The sequence below is a fragment of the Nelumbo nucifera genome, chromosome 3 (genome assembly GCF_055504915.1).
Source record: "Nelumbo nucifera cultivar China Antique chromosome 3, China Antique-T2T, whole genome shotgun sequence".
NCBI lineage: Eukaryota > Viridiplantae > Streptophyta > Magnoliopsida > Proteales > Nelumbonaceae > Nelumbo > Nelumbo nucifera.
The window spans coordinates 32,077,702-32,101,038 of NC_142651.1; the positions used below are offsets into that span (position 1 = coordinate 32,077,702).

The 23,337-nt window shown below is 36.9% G+C and overlaps 1 protein-coding gene across 2 annotated transcripts; it reads left to right on the top strand.

The window, feature by feature from the left end:
* Nucleotides 1-10,489: 10,489 nt before the first annotated feature.
* Nucleotides 10,490-22,483, top strand: LOC104591401 (uncharacterized). Of its 2 annotated transcripts, none has more exons than XM_019196910.2 (6): nt 10,490-10,815; nt 14,503-14,662; nt 19,955-20,444; nt 20,970-21,169; nt 21,864-21,984; nt 22,156-22,483. In XM_019196910.2, the coding sequence occupies exons 1-5, from the start codon at nt 10,743-10,745 to the stop codon at nt 21,970-21,972; spliced, it is 1,032 nt and encodes a 343-aa protein (XP_019052455.1). In that variant the 5' UTR covers nt 10,490-10,742; the 3' UTR covers nt 21,973-21,984; nt 22,156-22,483. The 2 variants fall into 2 exon arrangements, with proteins under 2 accessions (XP_019052455.1, XP_010248508.1); XM_010250206.2 differs by having other exon boundaries at nt 10,493-10,815; nt 14,541-14,662.
* The last annotated feature ends 854 nt before the right edge of the window (nt 22,484-23,337 follow it).

Here is a 23,337-nt window from a genome sequence, read left to right on the forward strand (position 1 = left end):
TTTATTAATTACTATTAATAAATTAATTAAATCTAATCATGACTGATATTTAACACTACTACCTCAGGACAGTAATTAAAAGGTAATCTATTATTATTCTTGAAATAATATAGTAATAATTTGTTACAATAATATGTGTACATTATCAAATAGTTTCAAAATTGAAAACTAATTCTCTTCAATATATATATATATATATACCCTCACTTAGACAAGTGGCCTTCTCATTTTTCTGAAAAAGTTGTGCTAAAGCCTACAACCCATTACCATCATTTTCAATCCATTCCTAAAAAATGCAAAAGTGGTTATCCACAACCACTTCTGCCTACATTCTATCAATCTCAGTTAATCATTACTCCTCTACGCATCATAACAAAAGAAACTATTTATATTCTAATAATTATTGAAAACTATTTTTTGAAATAAATATTTCTTGAAATTTTAATAATTATTTAAAATATTAATGAATATAAATTTAGCATCATTGATTCCATAATGTAAGTTTAACATTAATGATTCCCCGTACTAAGTATGGGGTCATTCACTAGTTACTATAAAAGATAAACGCATTCCCAAGGTGGCTACGCGACTAGGCACCCCAGTGTCGCCCAAAATCGCCTAGACTCCTTGACAACTATGTAATAGCATTTACCCCTAATCACTCTATATAGGTGGAAGCAATAAGTGGCTTGTTGGACCATTGGTCCACATTCCACACCTTAATAAACCGAAAATACCATCCATACCCTTGTTTAGTAAATTTACCTAGACTACCAAATATATCCTTGTTTACATGGTTGCAACTTAAAACACAAAATACTAACTCCTCAACAATGGTGTTACCTCTAGATAGGTCTGTTCATGAGCCGGGTAGCTTGATGGGCTGGCCCGACCCGATCTAAGTCGTGCATGGACAAGATTTCAGGCCAACGGGCTCGGGCTTAGGCTTTCTCAAAAAATCCCAGCCTGAGTCCATACCCGACCGAATAATGTATTAAATTAATAAAAATATTTTATATAATAAAAAAGCATATGTATAATATATTTTTCTTTACTTTTCTTCTTTTTTTTTTCAAGTAATAATGAGACTTTTCATTATTTTTTTAGGTTTTGAGGTCTTTTAGTATAAATAAAACAACTTTTAATTGAATTAAAAAGGAAAATATCTTTTTTTTTTTCCAAATTTCTAATTGGACTCGGGTTTGGGTCCGACTTCGGGCTTTATATAAGGGCCAGGCTTAGGCTCAAGACCTAGGCCTGATGGTCGGGTCGGGCTCGAGTTTGGGCCTGAACATATTCTATTAATGTAGAGGCAAAGCCTGGCCCGAACCGGGTCGAGCCCGACCCTTTAACAAGTCTACCTCTAGATACCAGAAATTAGGGGTGGCCACGAGCTGAGCTTGAGCCTGATACATAGGCTCGTTTGTTAATCGAGCTGAGCTCAAGCCTAGTGAGGCTCTTGAGCCTACTATAATAAATAAATAAATAATTTTTTATTATATAGATTCAAACATATACATATACATATAAATATGTATATATATACATATAAATATGTATATATATACATATATATAATATTTTTTATTATATATAATAATGTTTTTACTTTTTATTATTTTTTATATCTAAATAAAAACAATTTTTATATGTATATTTTTTATTTTATATATATAATAAATCATTTTTATAATTCTTATTTTTTTATGTAAAACAAAAAAAATACTTTTATATGTATAATTTTTATTTTTTAAAAAAACTTGGCTTGTAATTGAGCTCGAGCCAAGCCGAGCTCGAACTTGCAAGCTTTGAACTGAGTCGAGCTCGAGCTCAGGTCTCTAGCTCGAATAGCCAAGTATTCGGCTCGGCTCGGCTTGGCACGGCTGGAATCCACCCCTACTAGTAATTAAACCTCACTGAGATTATTCCCAGAAATCTAGGTTTCACTATCCTTGTTGTTCATCCAACCAAGCATTGAGAGTCAACTTTTGCCTGAACATATGTTAAACCCAAAACATGCAATAGAAATAGGCCTTGAGGCAATGACAAAATCTCTTCTTGGATAAAGTCACCATAAGCAAAGGGACTAGAGTATAACTGCAACACCCCCCCTCATAATCCTAAATCCTTGAGGGCCTAGGTTCCCCAAAGAGCAAGAATCCAAATAAATTTTGATTAGGCCTTGAAGGGAGGGGGGGGCTCAGACCAAGTGTGGATGCACTAAGCAACCTAATAGCAATGAAGTCTATATGGATTCCTTTATCCCATGAAAGCATTGTAATCACATGGTTCTCCATGCAATTCATTGTGCCTCATTTACCTCTGATGCACAACATAGTAAGCATGCTAGTAGTCATTGTCTTCTCTTCTATGTTGTATCAAGTAGACAACATTGGTACTTTTTGAAAACATGAAGGAACAAATAATCAATAAGATAAGTAATTTACAATCTTCGTATTCCTGTAAGTGTGGAAGCAAGGGCTTTTTATAGGATGACCAGATGAGTTATTTCCATATTTTTTGCAAATAAATTAACAAGTGTACAATTTGTGTATTATAAGAAATAGCTTAGAGTGAAATCGGCAGAAGTTCAATCCTGATCAATGCCATTAAATGGAAATATGTGAGGCAAGGCATTCCACCATCCTAAGTTGTGAGATGTAAACTAGAATATTTAAGCAAGAGGTGCAAGCTTCCTAGGTTTTTTTTTTTTTAACAAATAAGGTTTTGTTTGGATAAACTTTGGGATTCAGGATTTGAGCTTTTATAGCCAAAAGCACAAAGCCCCAATATAAGTGTTTGGATAAACTTTGTTCTTTGAGGCTTAAAAGTGTCTTGTCTTCAGATTGTTATGTTTTTAAAAGCAATTCTTACCAAACACTCAAAACACTTTTGGACTCATTTTTGTTTCCCACGGCCCAAAGCTCAAAATCAAGAGCTTACATAAACAAAATACAAATCCTAAATCATTTAAAATCAAAATATAAAAATGAGTAAAACTCTAAAAAAAGGAAATAAGGAAAAAATATCTAATACCAAACCATCACATTCAAGTATAAAAGTGATAACCAAACTTCAATACCATCCAAATATAAGTTATCTTCAGCCATGAATGCTTAAAGCCATAGAATTACCAAAATAAAATTATCAAAGCTTTTAACCAATTATATTGTTGGGGCCTCACAACAACCACCCACAGTATAAAATAACATAAATTTTGAAATAACAACAACGAGAAATCTAATAGCAACAAAAAAGATGAAATCTAAGCAAAGACAAATAAAACAAACACCCAAAGAATACAAAGATTTATGTGGTTCGGCCTTACCACCTACATCCACGGGAGAAATGAAATATGTTTTTTCACTATGAATGAAAATTGAGAACAATACAAGTACCTCGCGGCTTGCAACCCAAACCAACCCTTACCCCTGTACACCCGTTCTCCATTTCCTCTCAACCAGCCCAAAGCTTTTATATGTAGAACCTCTTTAACCTAAAGAGGGACCACACCAACCATTAAATTAAAATTAATCCAACGGAGGTAAAATAAGATACAATCTCAACAATTTCTACGTTGGCTTATTTTTCAACCACCTTAGAGATACATTATTTGTGTTTTCACCTGTTTGCAAATACCACAATTGCCTTGTAAAACATCACCAACTACACATAATCTGAATCATTCGGTCCTGAATCCATCTGATTCAAACAAAATGGGCCAATGCACTTGTGTAATTGTACCCAAGCTAACAATCCTAGTTAACTTTAGAGAGGGACCTCGATCCTTCCTTTTTTCCAATAGGAACCTTTCTCTCATCATCACTTATACTTTGGAAACTTGTAGCATTTGTCTCCACTTTATCTGTAAAAGAGACCCTCCGTGTGGCCACACTATCTTGCACATTTCATTTCCAACATTACATTGAGGTCTTGGGAACCACTGTACTCCCAACCAAGTGATACAAAACCTTGCATTTTTCTCCCTTCATCTAGACCATACCACCACTTGTGATTTTCATGGCTTCACCTGCATCAAAAACCTTGCATCCCTTGGAGTCCAACCGCCTAAGTGATATTAGATTCCTTCACATTTTTAATACATATGCCACACCACCCAAAGTGCGAACCATTCCATCATACATTTTGATTTTCATTGTCCCAATACCTGTGATGTTACATGTAGATCCATCTCCCAAGGAGACAAATATGCATAGAACATGGCTTCCTCTCTTGGAACGTGTTGAAAGATTCTTTGCTAGAGCAAATATGCATAGAACATCTAGAATCTAAATCCCATTCATTTGGAGAAAAATTGCACATACCTTCGGAGATTATGAGAATGTCTCCATCATCATTAGATGCAATTGCCACGCTTTCGGATTCATCTCCACTCTTTTTTTGTGCAAGATAGTCTCATTTCATGTCACCAAATTCCTTACATTTGTAACATTGTATCTTGACATTTTCCCTAGCCTTGGATTTAGACTTGCTGCTTTCAGATCCCCTGTCAGATGACCTTCCTTTCCAATCCGTTACCACCGTGACCAACACAGAGTCTTGCCCATTCTCATACTTGGGCTTCCTCTTAACATCATTGGATAGAAGAGATGCAGTAACTTTTTCCAGCTTCACTATATCTTTCCCGTACAACAATGTTGTCACCAAGTTTTCATATGAATCAGAAAGTGAGGTAAAAAGTAAAAGGGCCTCGTCTTTGTCCTATACCTTGACATCAACTTTCCCTAGTTGATCCAAGATACTGTTGAACACATTTAGGTGTTCCAGGAGATTCCCACCTTCTTCCATCTTCAACCTGTACAACTGCCACTTCAGATATAACTTTGTAGTTAAACTTTTTCCCAAATAAAGCTTCTCCAGCTTATCCCATAATTCTGGTGCATAATCTTCCTCCATAATGTTAAACATAACGTTATCAGCCATGAGCAATCGAATCGTATTAACATAGCTTGACTCGATGTCCTCCCAATTAAAACTGAACAATACAAGTACCTTGCGGCTTGCAACCCAAACCAACCCTTACCTTTTGTACACCTGTTCTCCATTTTCTCTCAACCCGAAGAACAAAAACAAGAAAAAAACCATTCTCACACCAAGAGCACTCTGTATTTTTTTTATCTCACACATTTTCTCCAAAAAATCCTTAACCCTACACACAAAAGAAAGATTTTATATGTAAAACCACTTTAACCTAAACAGAGACCACACCAACTGTTAGATTAAAATCAACCAAACAGTTGTAAAATAAGACACAATCCCAACATATATAACATTAACAAGACGTATATCCCTGTAATTCACAAAACACAATACAATTACATAATATTAACAAAACGTAAAGCATTGGAACAACCAAAGCAACTAACATCTATCATTTTTTCTATTTCAAGCTAACATAAAAAGTATTAAATTAATAAAACGGGCCCATTTGTTATTTATTTCTTTCTGTTGCAGGTAAAGCTCCAATAATGTATAGTGATATTTTTTAAAAAAAATACATTTGATAATTTGAACTTCAAGTAATGATGCCGAAACGAGGAAGTAAGTGCAAAGCCCCTCTTTTTATGAGAAGAATCTGAATAAGAAAAGGGGAAGAAAGAAGGGGTAAAGCCTCCTGCTTTTGTTCTTTAACAAATAAGAACAAGAATCCTTGCAGTTGCAACCCATAAATTAAAAAAAATAAAGTTTTACATACTTGTCCTTGTTGATTCTCTATAATCCAATCGCTCTTTCACTTCTCTCCCTCCTTCCTCACGCGAAGCTCCCCGCCTTAAGCACCTATTGAGAAAGAAATGTTGAACTCAACTTGATCACACTAACAAGAGTATGTTGTAAGGAAAGAAGAATAGATGTTGGCGAAGAAAGTGAAGAATCTATTTGATGCTTGGATTAATGGGGCCGATCGTCTGATCGAGTCCTCTGCTTCTTTCTTCTCCGCCCATTGATATGTTTTAAGTGTCTATTTCAAACTTTATTTATGTATAATATTTTCTTCTATCATAACTTATAAAATAATAGGAATATGTATTTTTAGTATAAATAAGAATTATTGATATGCAATGATACTTATTGTGGATATCAATTGTGTCAATATAGCCAATAGGCTATGCTTTTTTTTTAATTTTATAGGTATTATAGGTCTCATTCATTATTTTAAATTTATAGTTAAAAAATACATCTGCATTGGTGTATTCAAGAATATTTGGGTACATCAATTCAAAACATTATATCGATATTTAACCATTGAGGATAAGAATTATATATTTTTTAGTTAAGAAGCACATTTTGAAAAAATGTTGTGTTATCAATTTCTAATATAATCAATAGAATAATGTATTTAGATAAATAAATATAATTGTAATATTCATTTATAATATATAATTTAAAATGCATTTCTTTATTGTTTTTATAATATTTATTTTAAATTTGAGACTTAATTTAAGTGATAAAATTTAATTTCACGTTTTTCAAGTGGTTATTTAGATAAAAAATTTCATCGTTAAATATAGTTGAATTTAATTTCATTTTTATCTTCTCTCAATACGTTTAACATCTTAATTTTATCGGCTAAATTTTTATATGTGTTTTGGGTATTAAAAAACTTGACTTATTTTCTCATACGTTTTTTTTCTTCATAATATAATACTTTTTCAGTTTATGTATCAATCGTGTTTGAAACCGCATCCATTTTGGGACTACTCAGTTTACATACCAATCGAGCCACTACTCTGTTGGTAACTAAATTTTGTGCATTGTGCTTTAATTTTTAATTTTTGCCTAATAATCAAATGAAATCATTTGTATGTTTATTTTTATTATACATTTAAAATAAAAAATAAAAAAACCTTATGAGATATATTATTTTCACATATTGTTCTATTAAATGTTTTTAATAGTATTTTTAATTATCCATCAACTAAAATTATTATAATCTAGAAATTGAACAATATAATAAATATAACATGGTTATTCATAGTTTGTAAATTATTTTTAAAAACATAATTGGGTTTTTTATTTAAAACCTATAACATTTTCAATTCAATATAAATGATTGAATTTTTATAAGTAAATGTATCTCTCAATTTGTATGCTCAAAAGAATTATTGTACTGTAATAAATAATAAAATATAGATTTAGTAATTATATAAATAAAACAAAAAATTGCTCATTTCAAAAATTTAAATTTTTACTGGTTTTTATATGTATTCTCAAAAGTTCAGGGGAGGTATTTGTTAAAACGAAATTATAGGGGAGGTTTTTATGATTATCAAAAACTTTAGGGGAGGTTTTTATATTTTACCCAAAATACAATCAGCCTAGGAGAAGGCACGAGATATTACCCACCCTAGGATTTTATCATATACACCAAAACTGCCCAAGCCTGAGACCCAATTACAAAGTAGCCCAAAACAGATCTCCCCTTGACACCCCTTGCTTGGCTAGAGAATCAGCCATTGCATTTGCTGATCTTCTGACCCACTGAACCCTGATAGTCATATTCCTTGTCATCCATTTAACTTTCTTTAACAGATCCCTGTAGCCCTAACAAGCTGTTTCTGGGCTAATCAGCCAGCCTACTACTACCTTGGAATCCCCTTCTACTAACAGATTGTTCACTCCAATTTGACTAGCCATCTGTATACCTTGTACCACTGCTAGTAGCTCTGCCCTTACTGAATCACCTTCACCCACTGGTCCTGAAATAGAGACAACATATTGCTGTCTCTTCTCTCAGAATCCCACTGATTTCGGATGGCCCTAGGTTACCTTGGCAGCTTCCATCAAAATTCAATTTTACCACACCATCCGGTGGGGGATTCCATTCAAGTTGTGATTTGATCTTGGTGGAGATTGTAGCAGCCACTGCAGCCCAATTTCTCCTTAAGTCATCAAATGAGTAATCTGCCAACAAGTGTGAAGATTTTAACCATGAGACGGTCCTTGTCAATATGGCGCTTGAAACCATTCTTCCATGGAACACATCTTCCTTCCCATCTTTACTATTGACAGCTCTTCCACTTCACTGTTGCACCACCATTAAAGAAGTCCAATTAAAGTGAATCAAGTCATAAAATCAGTATTGAGATCAATAGGGTTTTCAGTTATGTCACCCACCTCAACTCCTGGTTCAACCACCCTGTTTCTTACTTCAACTTGCTTTTTAACACTTGTCACCTCTTTACTCCCCTCTTCAAAATTAAAGTTTTCCGTGGTAGTGTTCCCAACCACCCGTGCAAAGGTTCTGCTATGCGTCAGAGGGGTTTCTTGTGTTTTAAGCCTTTGACTTTCCATATGTCCCAAGTCTTTTTGGCTCCCCAGAAGCTGTTGACCCATTTTAGTATAACTTCTAGTCTTTTTTGAATCCTCTAATATGCTTCTTCCACGTACAACTTCTTCCTCAAACTCCTCACCTCCCTCCATTCTAGCTTCCTTCCACAAGCTTGCTTCAATGGATGAAGCCAACCAGACTGAAACGAAAACACCCTCCACTCTTATTTCCACCTTCCTTGGTATATTTTCAGGCCTCACTCTGCTCAGGAGAATAGCCGCAGAATGGAGGTCTCCCTAGTAAGCACCATCCAGTTTCCCTCCACACATAAGTGCAATGACATCTGCTACGTCTTGCTTCCAAAGATGGAAAGGCAATCCGATTATCCATACCAGAACCCCATCTTCAATAGAGAAGTTTTTGGCATTAGAGAGAGGATTCCATCTGAAGATTGTAATAGTTCCTAGTTCAGTCTGAAAATTAACTACTGAGAAGTCTACTCTGTTCTCCCCAAAATCAACTAGACCTTTACATTTATCAAAGGTAGTTGCAATAAACTCACTCTCCAGCTTCAGATTCAAGATCAAGTAATCTGCAACTCTCCTCCAGTCAACAGATTGCAACCCTACATCTATTATGAACTTACTAATCCATTTTTCCCTCTTTGAATGTTCCATCACCTGCACTGTCCATTGGCTTTTGCTACAATCACTGACTCTTGCTCCATGTTTCCAGACATACTGGACCTCTGATACACCGCTTCTTCCCTCCCTGGACTCCCCTTTGTTACTTTTACTCCATGGAGCAAAAATTCCTCAAGCACACTACTCACTTCCCTCCAACCTTGACACTGTCTTCCTGCTGGGAAACAAACCAGCTGTTTCTTTCCTCCCTAAAAAACTCAGCCAGAGCTATGTAGCAGCCCGTTGTATTCTTTCTGCTTTCAACTATATATTTCTTACCTTCATCAGCTGCAATCTCTTGCCTGTTGTTTTGCTTACCATTCAATCTTGCCCCTTCCACAAACTTCTGCAGCCATTCCACTACTTCTATCCCAGTCAACAGAACCATAACCCTCCTTGCTTCCCTTATTTTCAAACTCAGCTTTCCTCTACCTTTTTCTTCCTCAAACAGGAAGTACTTGGCTTAAACTTTCAGATTTCTTCTCCATCAACCTGCCTCAACAAAGCTTCCCTCCATTTCTTTCTCCATTGTCATCTTACTGTTACCACTGCTCAACGTTTCACCTTCCTCCCTCTTCTTATTTGGACACCACATTTCTGCAGGAATTTTCAGGATTGGGAGGTAGAGAATGCTACCAGCTTCTTATGCTTGCTCCAAGATACTCAGCTAAACATAGAAAGGGAAGACGGTAGGGTGTGGAAGTGGGAGTCTGGCGGCTGTTTTTTTCTGTTAGATCCTTTGTAAGCACCTCATGGAGAAAATGAGTATCACATTCCCGTCCAAAATTGTGTGGAGACCCTAGCTCCATCAAAAGTTTGCTTTCTGGTAGACAGAAGAACCAAGGGCAGTCTAATTAGGAGGAGAATAAATATTTAGGATTTGCCCTGTGTCTTGCGCATCAGGAAGAAGACATGATCGACCACCCCTTCATACACTGCCAGGTTGCATTTCATGATTTGAACTTCGAAGAGGAACGCGGAAACGAAGAAGTAAGGGCGGCGCCCCTGTTTTTCCGAGAAGAAACTGAAAAGGAAAAGGTGAAGAAAAAGGGGGCAGAGTTGTATAGCAGATAAGAACAAGAAACCATGCAGTTGCAGCCCAAAATAAAGAAAAAAAAGTTTTACATAGCTGTCCCTCTGGATCCTCTATTTGTAGTCTCAGTCGCTCTTCCACTTCTCCCCCTTCTTCCCCACGTCGTTTGGAGCTCCTGCCGAGCACCTTACACCTATTGCTATAGAAAGGTTGAGCTCAACTTGATTACACTAATATGAGCATATAGAAAAAGAATACGAGATGTCGGCCAAGAAAATAAAGAATCTATTTGAATATCTGGATCAATGGGCTTGATCGTCTGATTGGTTTCACCATTTCTTTCTTCTCCACCTCTCTCAATTTGTGAGAACCGGATCGGACATTGAACCGATAATACTCGCCGTTCCGGGTTGATGGTCAGGTCGGGTTTAATATTATGGGCTATTGGGCTTCTCTGGTTGGGTGGTCCTTGGCTCTCCTTCCAGAGAGCAAAAGAAGAGTGAAGCTGTGAAGGCTTTCGGTTTCGGAACTCGGTATGCTTAAACCCCACCGGGTCAGTCAAGTAATTTTATTTTAAACCCTAGAATTTGGAGGGAGGTTCAGACAGTCTGTGTCACACACTGTAAAGCCGTTGATTTCGTAAAGCTTTTGGAGAAGCATTTCCCGTCGCAATTCTTTTCAACTCTCTCTCTCTCTGGATGGATTGATTTGGGACCTTTCGTTCGTAGTGCTCCGCATGATGCAGATAGCAAGAGGAGTCACGTTACCGTCTAAATGTTGTGCTTCTCGATTTAAGGACTCGAGAAGGGGTGAGCTTTTTCATTTTGTTGATGCTTTGATCTTCAATGTATCGAAATCTTTATGCCGTTTAATTTCTGAATCCAAGTCAAACAAGTTACTCTCCCCGCACTTATTAGTAAAACATCTGCTTTCGTGACCCAGAAATCATTTAAAAAAACAGGAAGAAATGCATTCCGCAAAAAGAAAAATGACATCTTGAAGAGCTTATGAGATTACACATTAATTCTCTGATTGATTTGGAACCTAAAAAACTTAGATTTTGTAAATCATTTGACAACATGCTGGAATGAACCGTGAAAATGTATCGGTCTAACTTATTATTCTTGATGTCAGACATGCTGAAAGCCTCCCATTTATTTTTTTAGCAAAAATAATATTCATTAAAATAAAAGTAAGTTCAAGAAAGTAATATGATGAGATCCCCTAAGAGGAGAATCAAGAATAACTAGAAAAACAACGCAACCACCCTTCACTCAATCCATGTCCTTTGCAAACGCCCTGATGTCAAAGCCAATATTGCATCTACATAAAATATCCTTGGTGAAAATTTAGCAATAAAACAAATCTTCAACCTCCCCCAACCCCTGTTACAATTGTAAAGGTTAAACGGCTTGGCTTGATGCTTTCCGACATCCAACAATCTTTAAGGCTATAATTTTATTGGTCAAGCACATAAATCATAGGTTGCTCATGTCTAAGATTTGAATCATAGACGGACTATTTGGAGTAGAGTGAGAGCCACTAGAATGAGAGTTTCCCAGAGTGAGAATCCCCAGATGTCGGCTGCAGAATTGTGGTGGCAATATTACAATCCTGAAGGTTAAATAACTTGGATTGATGTGTTACACCAGTCTCAAGGCTTTTGGTGTATTGGTCAAGCTTGTACAACCCCCCCCCCCCACCACACACACACACACACACACCAGGCTTATGCTCTTGAAAATTCCATAAAACCCCTCACAAGAATGCCCACTCCTTCCTGACTTCCTGCTCGCTTCTAAACATAAAACCCCCAATATATATAACATTATTTAATCATCCTTTCCTACTCTACCCATTCCTGCCTCTTCTAGGGAGTTCACCTTGACCTCATTTAGAAGCCCACACAAAGTGCAAAGCATGTGCGTTTTTGAAGCAAGGCACAAATTAAAAAAAAATCAAAAAATAATATTAATTCAGAAAAATGCAAATTTAGATTTTAAAAGAAACTAAATCTTTTAAAAGGCCTATTTCCTCAAAGGGAAATACATAAACATAACATAGGAAACATATTCAAGCACCAAACAATTCAAGCATGTGAAACTTTCAATCTGTTTATCTATCTCCCTTTTTTTTTTTTTTGATAAGTTTTATCTCTCTCCCAGTTGCATTACCTCAGGTAGCTAATTTAATGTTAAATATCTTGCATTTTTGATTCTACAAGATCAGTCCTCTACCCTTGTAAGGGCCCCTTGAGGCAAGCCTAAACAAGTCCATGTGAGGGTCCTAAAATTTTGTTCCATTATAAAGAGGTTGATTTTGTGATTTTAGTTGTAGTTCATTTTATTTTAGGATTAGGTATCAACTGTTGTTTGGTGAAGAATGTTTTGCATTAAGGATGAAAGAACAAGATGGTGGAAAGAATCTAGAAATGGACTGTTCTCAGTCAAATCTTTCTACAAGGCTTTGTCAAGGTCAAATGGCGGAAGTTCAGAATTGTAAGGATTCTGGGGGAACCCTGTCCCCCCAAGGGTGGAAGCCTTTGCATGGCTAGTGGTGTTAGATAGCATTTTGACATGAATCATCTTCAAAACAGATGTTTTCACTTATCTAGCAAATGCTATCTTTGTGAGAATGTAGAGGAGAATGTCTATCATTCATTCATTTGTTGACTTGAATGCCTATACTCTAAGTTTATTTGGGGTTTCTTCTTTGGGCTATTCAAGGCTAGCTGATGGTCTCCTAATATAGTAGAGGAGATTTTCTCCAAGTGGCCAAGTGTAAGGGGAAACGTCAAGGCAAAGATTGCTTGGAGATGCATACCTTTTTCTGTTTGTTGGGAATTCTGGGAAGTGGGAAGAAAGAAAAAGAAGAATATTTGAAGAGAAGGCTCAAACATGAGCGTATCACCCTACTATGTGATAAAAAGGATAATGGACTGGGTTCTCATTCTCCCAGAGTTTGAAGAAGTCACAAAAGAAGACCTTGATTCTGTTTTTTAGAACATCTTGGAGTTGGCTTAAAAGTTTCCCATGTTATTGGTTTTTGTATTTCTTATTTTTCTATTGAGAGTTCCTTTTTTTTTTTTGCTTTGATCTCCTTTGTAGCTTTGTTTTTGGTAATACCTTATCACTATCAGATGTACTACTCTCTTTTTTATTAATAAATTTTCGTTTCTATTTATTGCCAAATAAAGAGCAATGTTCACAAAGGGGGGTCCTGTTGAAGTGCCAGTAGCAAGTGAAGGGGCTTGCTGTGCTTGGTCAAGGGTCTGGGGGCAAAGCCCTTAGCCCAGCCACCATGTGAACTGAGGCATACAATTAGGCTAAGGTACAAGACACACCATGTGTATGCCTTTTCAAAGGGGCTGCGCTTGGGCTCAGGCAAGGGCCACAAGGCAAATACCTTGAAGTGCACCTCACCTGTATGCCTAGGTGTGCCTTTTAAATCACTATATCCTCCCCTTTTGAATGGCTTTTCACCTTCCAGTGCTCCCCAAAATCATTTTCTGCCAAAGATAAATCAATTCTAATGCAGCAGCAGCTGCACATGTCATTGCTCACTAGCTTGGTTATTTTTGTAGTTGTGTCTTCACCCCTCTTTTACTATAAACCTTCTTAGCCTTCTTATTGGGGCCAACCTTGACAAGACCCCCTCTTACCAGGCAAAGATCTTTGAAACTTGGACAAATCTTTGGTTATTCTACCCCTCAAAGTGTCAAGCAACAGTAGATTCATTCTCTATCTCCTTTGATTCCTTATCCTTATCTTTTCCTTATTTTTCTGAAGCAAAGGAGTATTTTGTTATTGCATAACTTCTTTTACCCAACTCCATTGCCACCCTACTAATTTGATTTTCAAGACAACTTCCGTTCTGTTAATCCAACCCCCTTTCTGCTCCTACATCTTTATGACCTTGAGATCCCTGCTCTTTCACAATGTCATTTTCATCTTTTCCAGTCACTTTCTCACTCTTTAACTCTTTAGAACCATTCCCTACCAGCCAAAATTGCACCATCGGCCTCATTTCCTCCAATCTCTGTTTCCCCCTTCTTCACACTTTCGCCAACTGATCCTATTCTGTTTTCACACTTTAGCCAATGTTAGAGCCTTGAATTCTTAATCCTTACACCAAAAATGATTTTATAATTTTAATTGTCTTTTAAGAATATGTTTTACTAGGTTGAAGGAGTGAACACTATTAGCAAATAGGGGGTTCTTGGAGCTTCAGTTTGCACTTTTTGTTCTTTTTTGAACCTAGCGGTTGGGCTCTCACCGAAGTGCAAGGAGCACTAGGCTCACGCCTTCTGAAAGTGCTGTGCCTAGGGCCTAGGTGCGCCTTTTAAATCACTGCTAGTTTTGGTGCCTTGTTTTTGCAGTTCTATGGTTTTGCAGACAAGTAATCCATGTGATGTTATTATTATTAGTAGGAATTTGGTTGAAATTTCTTTTAATCTATAGTGAAGACATATCTTGTCTGACCTTGATATCTGACAGTGTTTACTGAGATTTCCAATGCTGTACATGGGTCAAAGATTTGGTGGCGTGGAAGGTCTTTTGCTGCTTCTGTTCCTTCTGACTCATCTAAACCCAAGAGACAACAGAAAAGACTCTCAAAAGCTGAAAGACGTGCTATGGTGGAATCCTTTGTTGATGAGTATGGTTCTTCTCTACCTTTATACGCACACTTATTAGACAATCTATTTTTTTTTCAAAATTTCTGCTATAAGTTTCTAATGGGTCCTGCCAACAAATGAATGCTTAACATAGTAATTATTCTTCAGACCCAATATCTGGTAGTATGCTTTGTTCCATAAACATGATATGATAGCATGTGCTACTCAAGATGATGCTTGGTAGAATTGATAAAAAAAAAATTATTTGGTGGATTTGATGTCACTACCAGGAACCTGTTTAATCTTTGCATTTTATTTGCATTGTGAAGGGAAATACGGAGATTATTTGAGATGCCACCTAGCTAGTTTGTGACTATGGTACCCAGATACCTGTACATGCCTAGTATACTGGTAGTCTAGTACATATCTGATACTTATCAGGTACGATACAGATGCTGCATGAATACTTGTATATACTCTAAAGCATAAAAACTTTTGAAATGTGTAAATTGGTATGTCTTAAACAAATTATAATATAAAAAATATCTGCACATGTTAGAAATTTAATTAAATTTGGCGAGACATATGTCTTGAAAAATGACATGTAGCTGCAAAAATAGATATAAGCATACTACATGGGAACTGGTTCCCATATCCATGTCCAAAATTTTTGAAAATGAGGAGTTGTACCAGTTTCCTGTATCTGTGTCCATGTCTGTATCCATATCTGGGCATCATAGATTTGCAAAGTTTGTGGGAGTTCAAACCTAGACATGGGATTCAATCCCATCTTACTTCACTGTAATGACTACTATATGCTTATGCTCTCCCTCACTCTTGCAAGTTCCCCCCAACTAAAAAATAATGATAGAAAGGATTCAGGAGTTTCTGTGTACAGTGACTGTACACAGAAAACAGTCCACACCCTCTGGTTGATACACAACATCCATGATTAATTTGTGCAGAGAGCTAAAAGTCCTGAAGAGTTAGTGCAGAGAGCTGTGGGCAAGTTGATCTCTTGGGTGTTGGTTACGGAGGAGTTTAGGCATCAGAATTTGGCTCACTTGTTTTGTTCTCAGTCTTGGATGAGTCTGTAACCTGATCCGCACTTAGGCAGTTTTTGGCCTGGGTTTTGTTGTAATGTTCTCCTTTTCTGTTTGAATAAATTTACCTTACTTTTTCCAAAAAAAAAAAGATTGATTTGTGCATGGGCAACCAAGAATGAAACAAAACAACTGCCTTCCAATTTACTTTTTCTTCTTGAGCTCCTCCGTTTTATAAGATCCTTGATTTTTTTCTAGGTTCAAACATCCTTGAATTACATTCCTTCAAACCACCAAAATTACTACAACAGCAAGGATAGCTCTCCAAAGTATCTTCACCCCTCTTCTCAAGGCTCCTGGATATTTTATATTTCAATAGTAAAACCTAAACCGAGGTATAACTGCAAAAGTAATATATGCAATATATAATAGAATGTATCAATATACACAATGATAAGAACTATAAAAAAACATACTAATAAGATGCATCAATAGTAATAATATTATAATTAGGTGCCCATCTTGTGAATTTTGTCACCTAGGTGGGCCTTATTGCCTAGACAGACAGCTTTTAATACAAGTTAAGGCATTCAGGCTAGGTGTCCCACCGAAAATGCCTTGTTGCTTAGATGACGTCTTCACAGCTATTGTTTATATCCCTTCTAATTCTTTAGATGCTCATATCTAGTCCCCAAACGCTGCAGGTCTCTTCTTTGATGGTTCTTTCTTTATTTCTCTTGTGAGCAACCTGACTAATCAGATCTCGAAGAAAAGATTGTGGCTGTGTCGATGTTCCTCCCAAGGTGTTCTTCATGTGAAGGCTGCTTGTGGAAAGTCTTATACTTATGATGTCCTCCACAATAAATTTAAGCAAGATGCTTATCTCCACAAATATGCATCTTGTGTCTAAAGGATGCACAATGGTCAAATGTCCTTGTTCTTTGCCTAACTACAGGATGTTTGTGGCATTTTTCTCTTGAGCCGTGGGGCTAGAGTGGGTCTCTTTAGGTTCAATGGTTGATGTGCTTCAGTGTATCCTCCCTTTTTCACTGAGACCCTAGCCCTTTAAAGACTCATCACCATCTAAACCTAAAAGAATGACAAAAAAGGATTCCTGTAGCCAACCCCATATTGTTGGGATAAGTCTTTACATGATAACGAGTCTTTAAAGGGCTAGGGTCTCAGTGAGAAGGAGAGGATATACTGAAAAGACAACCCATTGGGATTATGGCATATAAGGAGAAAGGTAAAAATGAATTTTTGAAGGCAAGAAATCCTATTTTGAAGTTTTATACAGTTGGGTAATATTCAGACTTTAGAGGCACTTCTAATAATGAAATTTAGAGAAAATCTTGTGGATATTCCTAGATTTTCTCCAGGCCCTCACCTATCTAGAGGAAACTTTCTCTCCCTAATTGAGGGTGTGAATAGCATGCAATTTGACAACATTACCCTTATAACCCAGAGTTGACTGTTACCAGTGGTATTCTAACATGCTCAGACCTGCCTCTCTAGCTATTGGCGATGACAGTACTTTAACAAGGCCAAGGTTATTGCACTTCAAACTGGGGTTTGAATTACCAACATGCTCAGACCTGCCTCCCTAGCTATTGAAGGAGACTTGACTAATCTAGATAGATAGAGTAGGTTGTGGAGGCAGGGGCCTTGGGAACTGGCTCACTACCTAAATGAGATTATAGACAACCCTACATCCTTCCTGTCCAAAGAAGATGGATACCAAGGGAGTTTTTTTATTTTTTATTTTTTTATTTTTATCAATAACAGATTCATTCAATTCATTGAAATATCAAAATATTTACAGCAAGGAAGACAAGAACTCTTATCTTCCGAATACAACTTAAACCCTCCAAAGAGAGAAAAAGAGAAAAAGAAACAAAAGAAACAATTAAGTTACAGCTTAGCCCAAAACATTGCTTCCCTTTCTATCCCTTGTTTAGCTAATCCATCAGCTAAAGAGTTAGCTGATCTCTTAACCCAACTCATCCTGATTTCCATCTCCTGCACCAGCCACCTGAATTTCCTCTTCTCATTTCTGTAGTTCCATAAACCGCAGTCATCTTTAATCAGCCACCCTATCACCACCTCTGAGTCCCCTTCAATTACGAGTTTCCTGACATTCATCTCCTTGGCTTTCTGAACTTCTTCCATAACTGCCAAGATCTCAGCTCTAAGGGAATCCCCCACACCAACTGGGCCTGAGAACAGGGCATAAATGACCCCGTTCTCATCCCTAAAAACACCTCCAATCCCTGATTGTCCCGGATTCCCCCTAAAACTCCCATCAAAATTTAACTTTAAGAAGCCAGCAGGTGGGGGAGTCCAGGACACCTTTATTATTGGTTTGACCTGAGTGTAGTTTGCAATCTCGCCCCACTTTCTCAACATGTCTTCCACTGTGTAATCTGTAAGTAGTACTAGTGATTTCAGCCACTGTACTGCCTTTATGTGGATCACAGCCCTCAATTCTTCAGCCCCTCTCTCATTTTCTAAGAAGATCCTAGTATTTCTTTCTTCCCATAATGTCCAGCATACTGCAGCCCTCAGACCTCTCCACATAGTCCTTCCCCTTTGTAGGGCTGTTCATAACAAGACCCAAACTGACCAAACCAACCAAACCGATCAACCCGGTCCGATCCAACCCGAGTTGGCCGGTTTTTCTTCAGCACCAGTCGGTTTCGGGTTAAAAAAACATAAACCGATGGTTCAGTTTGGTTTCGGTTTTCATGTGTGAAAACCGAAACCGAACCGACTTAGATATATATTATATATATAATATATTTCAGATATATATTTGTGGAAATATATATATATATTTCAGCTTTATTTCAGAAATATACATATTATATATAAAATTTCTGATATATAAAATATCAGTTTTAATCCATCAAATCATTTTTAATTTCCAGGCATCCAGCCTTTGCTTTCTTAGACTTGAATTCTTTACCGTTCACATCGAAAGAATCATTCAAAAAACCGACCCAAACCGATTCAAACCAACCAGGTTGGTTTTACTTAGTACTGGGTCGGTTTCGGTTTCATTTCTAGGTAAACCGACCAGGTCGGGTCGGTTGGAAAAATGCCAATAAACCGACCCAACCCGACCCGTGAACAACCCCTACCCCTTTTCATGTGCCACCTGAAAAAGGAAGGGGAAAATAGGCTCTACAAGTTTGATGGAGGGTTCCACCTACACCCAAAGAGAGAGAAAGCCCACTCCCAGATTGACTTTGCAAATTGGCAAGACACCAGTAAGTGAAAACCAGTCTCCCCGTCCGCTTTGCAAAGAACACACCAATGAGGTGACAAACAAGTATTGGGTCTCTTCTTTTGGAGCAAATCCCCAGTGTTGAATCTTTCCAAATAGGCTTCCCAACAAAAACTACCAACGCTAGGAGGAATCGATTTGCACCAAACCTCACTAACTGGGAAAGGGGAGGTTGCAGGACTGGTGGACTAGCAAAGGACTTTGAAGAAGGAAGCGCAAGAAAAAGAGCCCATGGGGGTAAGGGTCCAAATTCTAGAGACAGGAAAGCTCCTTTATATAGTGATAATTCCTTTCCTTCCTAAGTACTCATTTGGGAGAGCTATCACATATTCACATTGCTGCTTTTGGCTTTATCAGGTGGGAGCCTATAAGCAATGTTTGGTGAAAAATTCTGAACAGCCCAAATTGACTGTTGTTCAGCCACTTACATGGGGTCTCTGTTGAAGCTTCTTGTATATATATATATATACTCCTTGCATTATTTACCATTTTTATTCTTTGTATATTTACCAATTTAGTTGAAAACCACATATTATTCTTGTTTGTAGACTGCAAGTGACACTCCATCCTCCAAAAAGTTGTTAAAGAAGAAAACCATTTGACCCATCCAAATCTTAATCCAGTGGCATAGTCTAAATATGGGGGGAGTGTTTCATCATTTTAGTTATTTACACTCTTTACATGACTAGAGTAGGTAGTTTTTGACATCAGGATTGCCACTACAAAATCCTTATCATACAAGAGCTGGGCACCATTCATAAAAAAAATAAAAAAATAAAAAAAGGAGCTGGGCACAAGGTATAAAACACAGGGGATGTAGATAGAATGCAATAAATACAATGGTTGAGATGCAGAAATCTGGAATAAAACGAAATGGTGCAAACACAATATTATGGCCTTAGGGTGGAGCTGAGTCAAAATTTTCAAAGATTGTAATTTTAAGAGTATTTTTTTATTAGCAACTATAAATCATCAATGGGATTACTGTTATGATCCTTTTGCAGGTTCAGAGCCTCAAATGCTGGAAAGTTCCCTACACCTTCTGTTGCCAGAAAACATTTGGGTGGCTCGTATTATGTTATCAGGCAGATTCTTCAGGAACTAGAATACAGATCCAAACTACCCCCTATAAGCAAAAAGGTTGAAACTTTGTTGGAAAAGGAAGAAGTAGTTAAGCATGAAACACAAATAAAAGTTGAAGATAAATTAAGCTGTGAAGCTACAATGAGTTGCACCTCTTGTGAACCTGACTTGAGAATTGAGGAAAATAATCACATGACAATCATTGATAACAAGGAGGTGGATGAAGCAGCTAGCCAGCATTTTAAAGCAAAAGAAGACTTGAGAATTGAGGAAAATAATCACATGACAGCTATTGGTAACAAGGAAATGGATGAAGCAGCTAGCCAACATTTTAAAGCAAAAGAAGGTCCTAAAGTTTCTCCTTGGATTGAGAATGCCTTATCCAAAGAGTCTGAAGGCCCTACACCAACAGTAAGCCTTAAACAAATATGGTGTTTTCACTTGTCAAATTATTGCTAGTTTTTGTTTTGTTGTAGTTTTCCCATAGGAAGAATATGCCAGTAAGGTTTTGAAGGGTGGGAACCGCAACGTGCTACAAGATCCAGGGGTTTAGTTTTGGATTGTTAATTGCTATACACCAAGTAGAATTTTTAGTTCATCTTCAAAGATGGATCATGAAAGATGAATGACTGCCCACAGATTTTATCTTTTTGTATGTTGAGTGTTATTGCATAGTGTACTTTTTAACTGCCCAAACTAGATTGTATAGGCCATTAAAGTCACCGAATCACTTTTAGTTTGTCATATGTACTGGATGACTTTTCTTGTAGGTGTATCCGTCCCTTCTTTCATAGTTCACCTGTTTGGCATATTGGTGACGAGGGTAGTTTGATTTCTTCCTTTGTCCCAACTGAATTTTAATCTCTCTAATATACAAGAGTAGTTTTCCATCATATACTTTTTTTTGGTTATTTATTTGGTATATTTAATGTGCAGGTTAGTCACTCTTCAGTTGGAACACCTAGTATTCAGAGAAAACTGGAAAGCAAGGATGTTCTTTATCCATATCCTGAAAAACTAGAAAACAGTGAACAAAAAGAAGCTACTCATGAAAATTTGTTAGATTCAAATGGTCAAAAAGGAGACATCATGAAGGAGGCTGGTAAAGAAACACATGAATCAGATAGATTTGAAAGGTAATTTTTCCATCTCCTTTCATCGTTTTTGTGGTAGCTGGTACAAAAGGATGACTAGAATCACTAGATTCCTAGTGGAACTGCTTTCAGAAATTGAAGGTAACTGATTGTGAGAAGCTATTGAATTGAACATGAATGTGAGGTTTTGGACATGGTCGCTGCGGAAAACTATCAGGAGAATATTCCATAAGGAGTTATTTCATTAATTCATGAATGAGAGAAAGTTTTATTCTTTGCTGTTGTCCCATGGTGTTTCATTCATGAAGGACAGACCAATATGTACTTGTTTTTTGAAACGAGAACAACCACATCAGCAAAATCAGATTGTTTTTGCTGATGTGGCAGTTGTTTTTGTTTCGAAAAACAAAAATATACATATTGGAAAAAATCCCCTAAATCAATGGTCCCTCACTTTGGAACTAAGTTATACCAGGAAACTCTCTTTTTTAACTTTTGTTTCCAGAACAACAGTTGCCATGTGATGAATGACTGCATTTCTCAGTCAGGAAGCCACTGATAAAAGTATAATAAAAGAAGCATTTCCAGCATGAACTTGTTTTAGCTTAGCAACGACATACTTTGGCTACATAATGAAAATAATATATGGATTTCCTTCTTTTGTCACCTTTATGTAGCCTATTATCCATCATCACATTGTGAAACCTGATGTATTCTACTGGTTGCCATTGTACAGAGACATTGCTAAAGAGAACAAAGAAGAACCGTCACAAAAGAGATCAACTGTGTGGGGAAGCCTTAAGTCATTTGCTGATGGTATCATCAACCTATGGAGAAAAATGTAAATCTTTGCCAAGGTAATTCTTGGAGTTTTGGAAAACTGCCATATATGCAGCACTTAATTGAAAATATCAAACAGTATAATGAGATGTTTTGAGTTTTCCCTTGTTTCAGCAAACCTATGTGCTTTTTTATTATTTTCTTTATTACCAAGGAATTCTTTTGTTTGGAAACTTTATGTCTTGCAGCTAGATGGTCTCAATCATGCTTAGATTTTGTCCTAATCACAAGGTCTCAAGGGAATTGAACATGATAGCATCTCAATTGCAGAAAGCAGGGTTTTGTACCTGTGTTAGCATCCAAGTTACTTGGATTTTCATACATAACAAAAAAATTGGCTGGATTCTAAACAGAGATGACTCACTGGGTAAGGTGATGTCCTAATTAAGCACTCCATTTTGGAGGGGTGTGGAATATATCAGAGTTGTAGCTTAATGGTGTAATGGAGAATCTTTCTGGTTACCAAGGAAAATCCAAAAAAAAAAAGAAAAAAATTCTTTCATTATTATCAAGTTCATCTATACATCCTATCCATGTTTGCAGTGGTGTTTGAATTTGAATGTCTTGCAAATATTCGTACCTAAGAAAATATCAAGGTGAATGTCCTCATTTGGTATTTTCTTGGACTTTTTGAGTATGAACTAGAATCTTGACACATGGTGTTCTGGACTTTAAACCCTGCTAGAGGCATAACATCCAACCAAGATTGACTATCAAGCTTGAGTGGCTGTTGTTTCTCTAATTCAATCTTATAGAAGTTTCTATTCCAGGTTTTCATACCAGAGACTTTAATTAGACTTCTGTTGAAGTTTCTCATTGTATTCTTTTCTAGATTTGAATGATAATCTTGAGACATGGTTTCCTGTAATTAAAACCCTGATAGAAGCATAACATCCAACCAGGATTGACCTTCAAGCCTGGGTGGGTGGTTGTTTCTCTAATTCAATCATGTTGTAGCAGTTTCTATTCCTAGTTTTATACCAGAAGACTCAATCAGACATCTATTTAAGTTTCTAGATTTATGGAACTTTAGTTTAATAACATAATTTACATAAAGAGTTCAGCAAAAACGGGGGAGGATCATCAACCCAACATTCAAAGCTATAAACTTAAAAGACAATATTATCAACTATCTCTAAGCACTGCCGAGGAACACTTGAGCAAACTCCATTCACAGCTATCAACGAATTAGACTTCACCAACGCTTTAGATAAACCTCTGTCCTTAGCAAACTGAACAGTTTTCAAAATAGCAAAAAACTCCACCCGCAATGGACCGGCACAAGTCGCACACTGTCCTGCTGCAACAACGATAAAACTGATAGCATCCAAACAAACAAATCCAGAAGACCCAAGGGAATCTGAAATGAT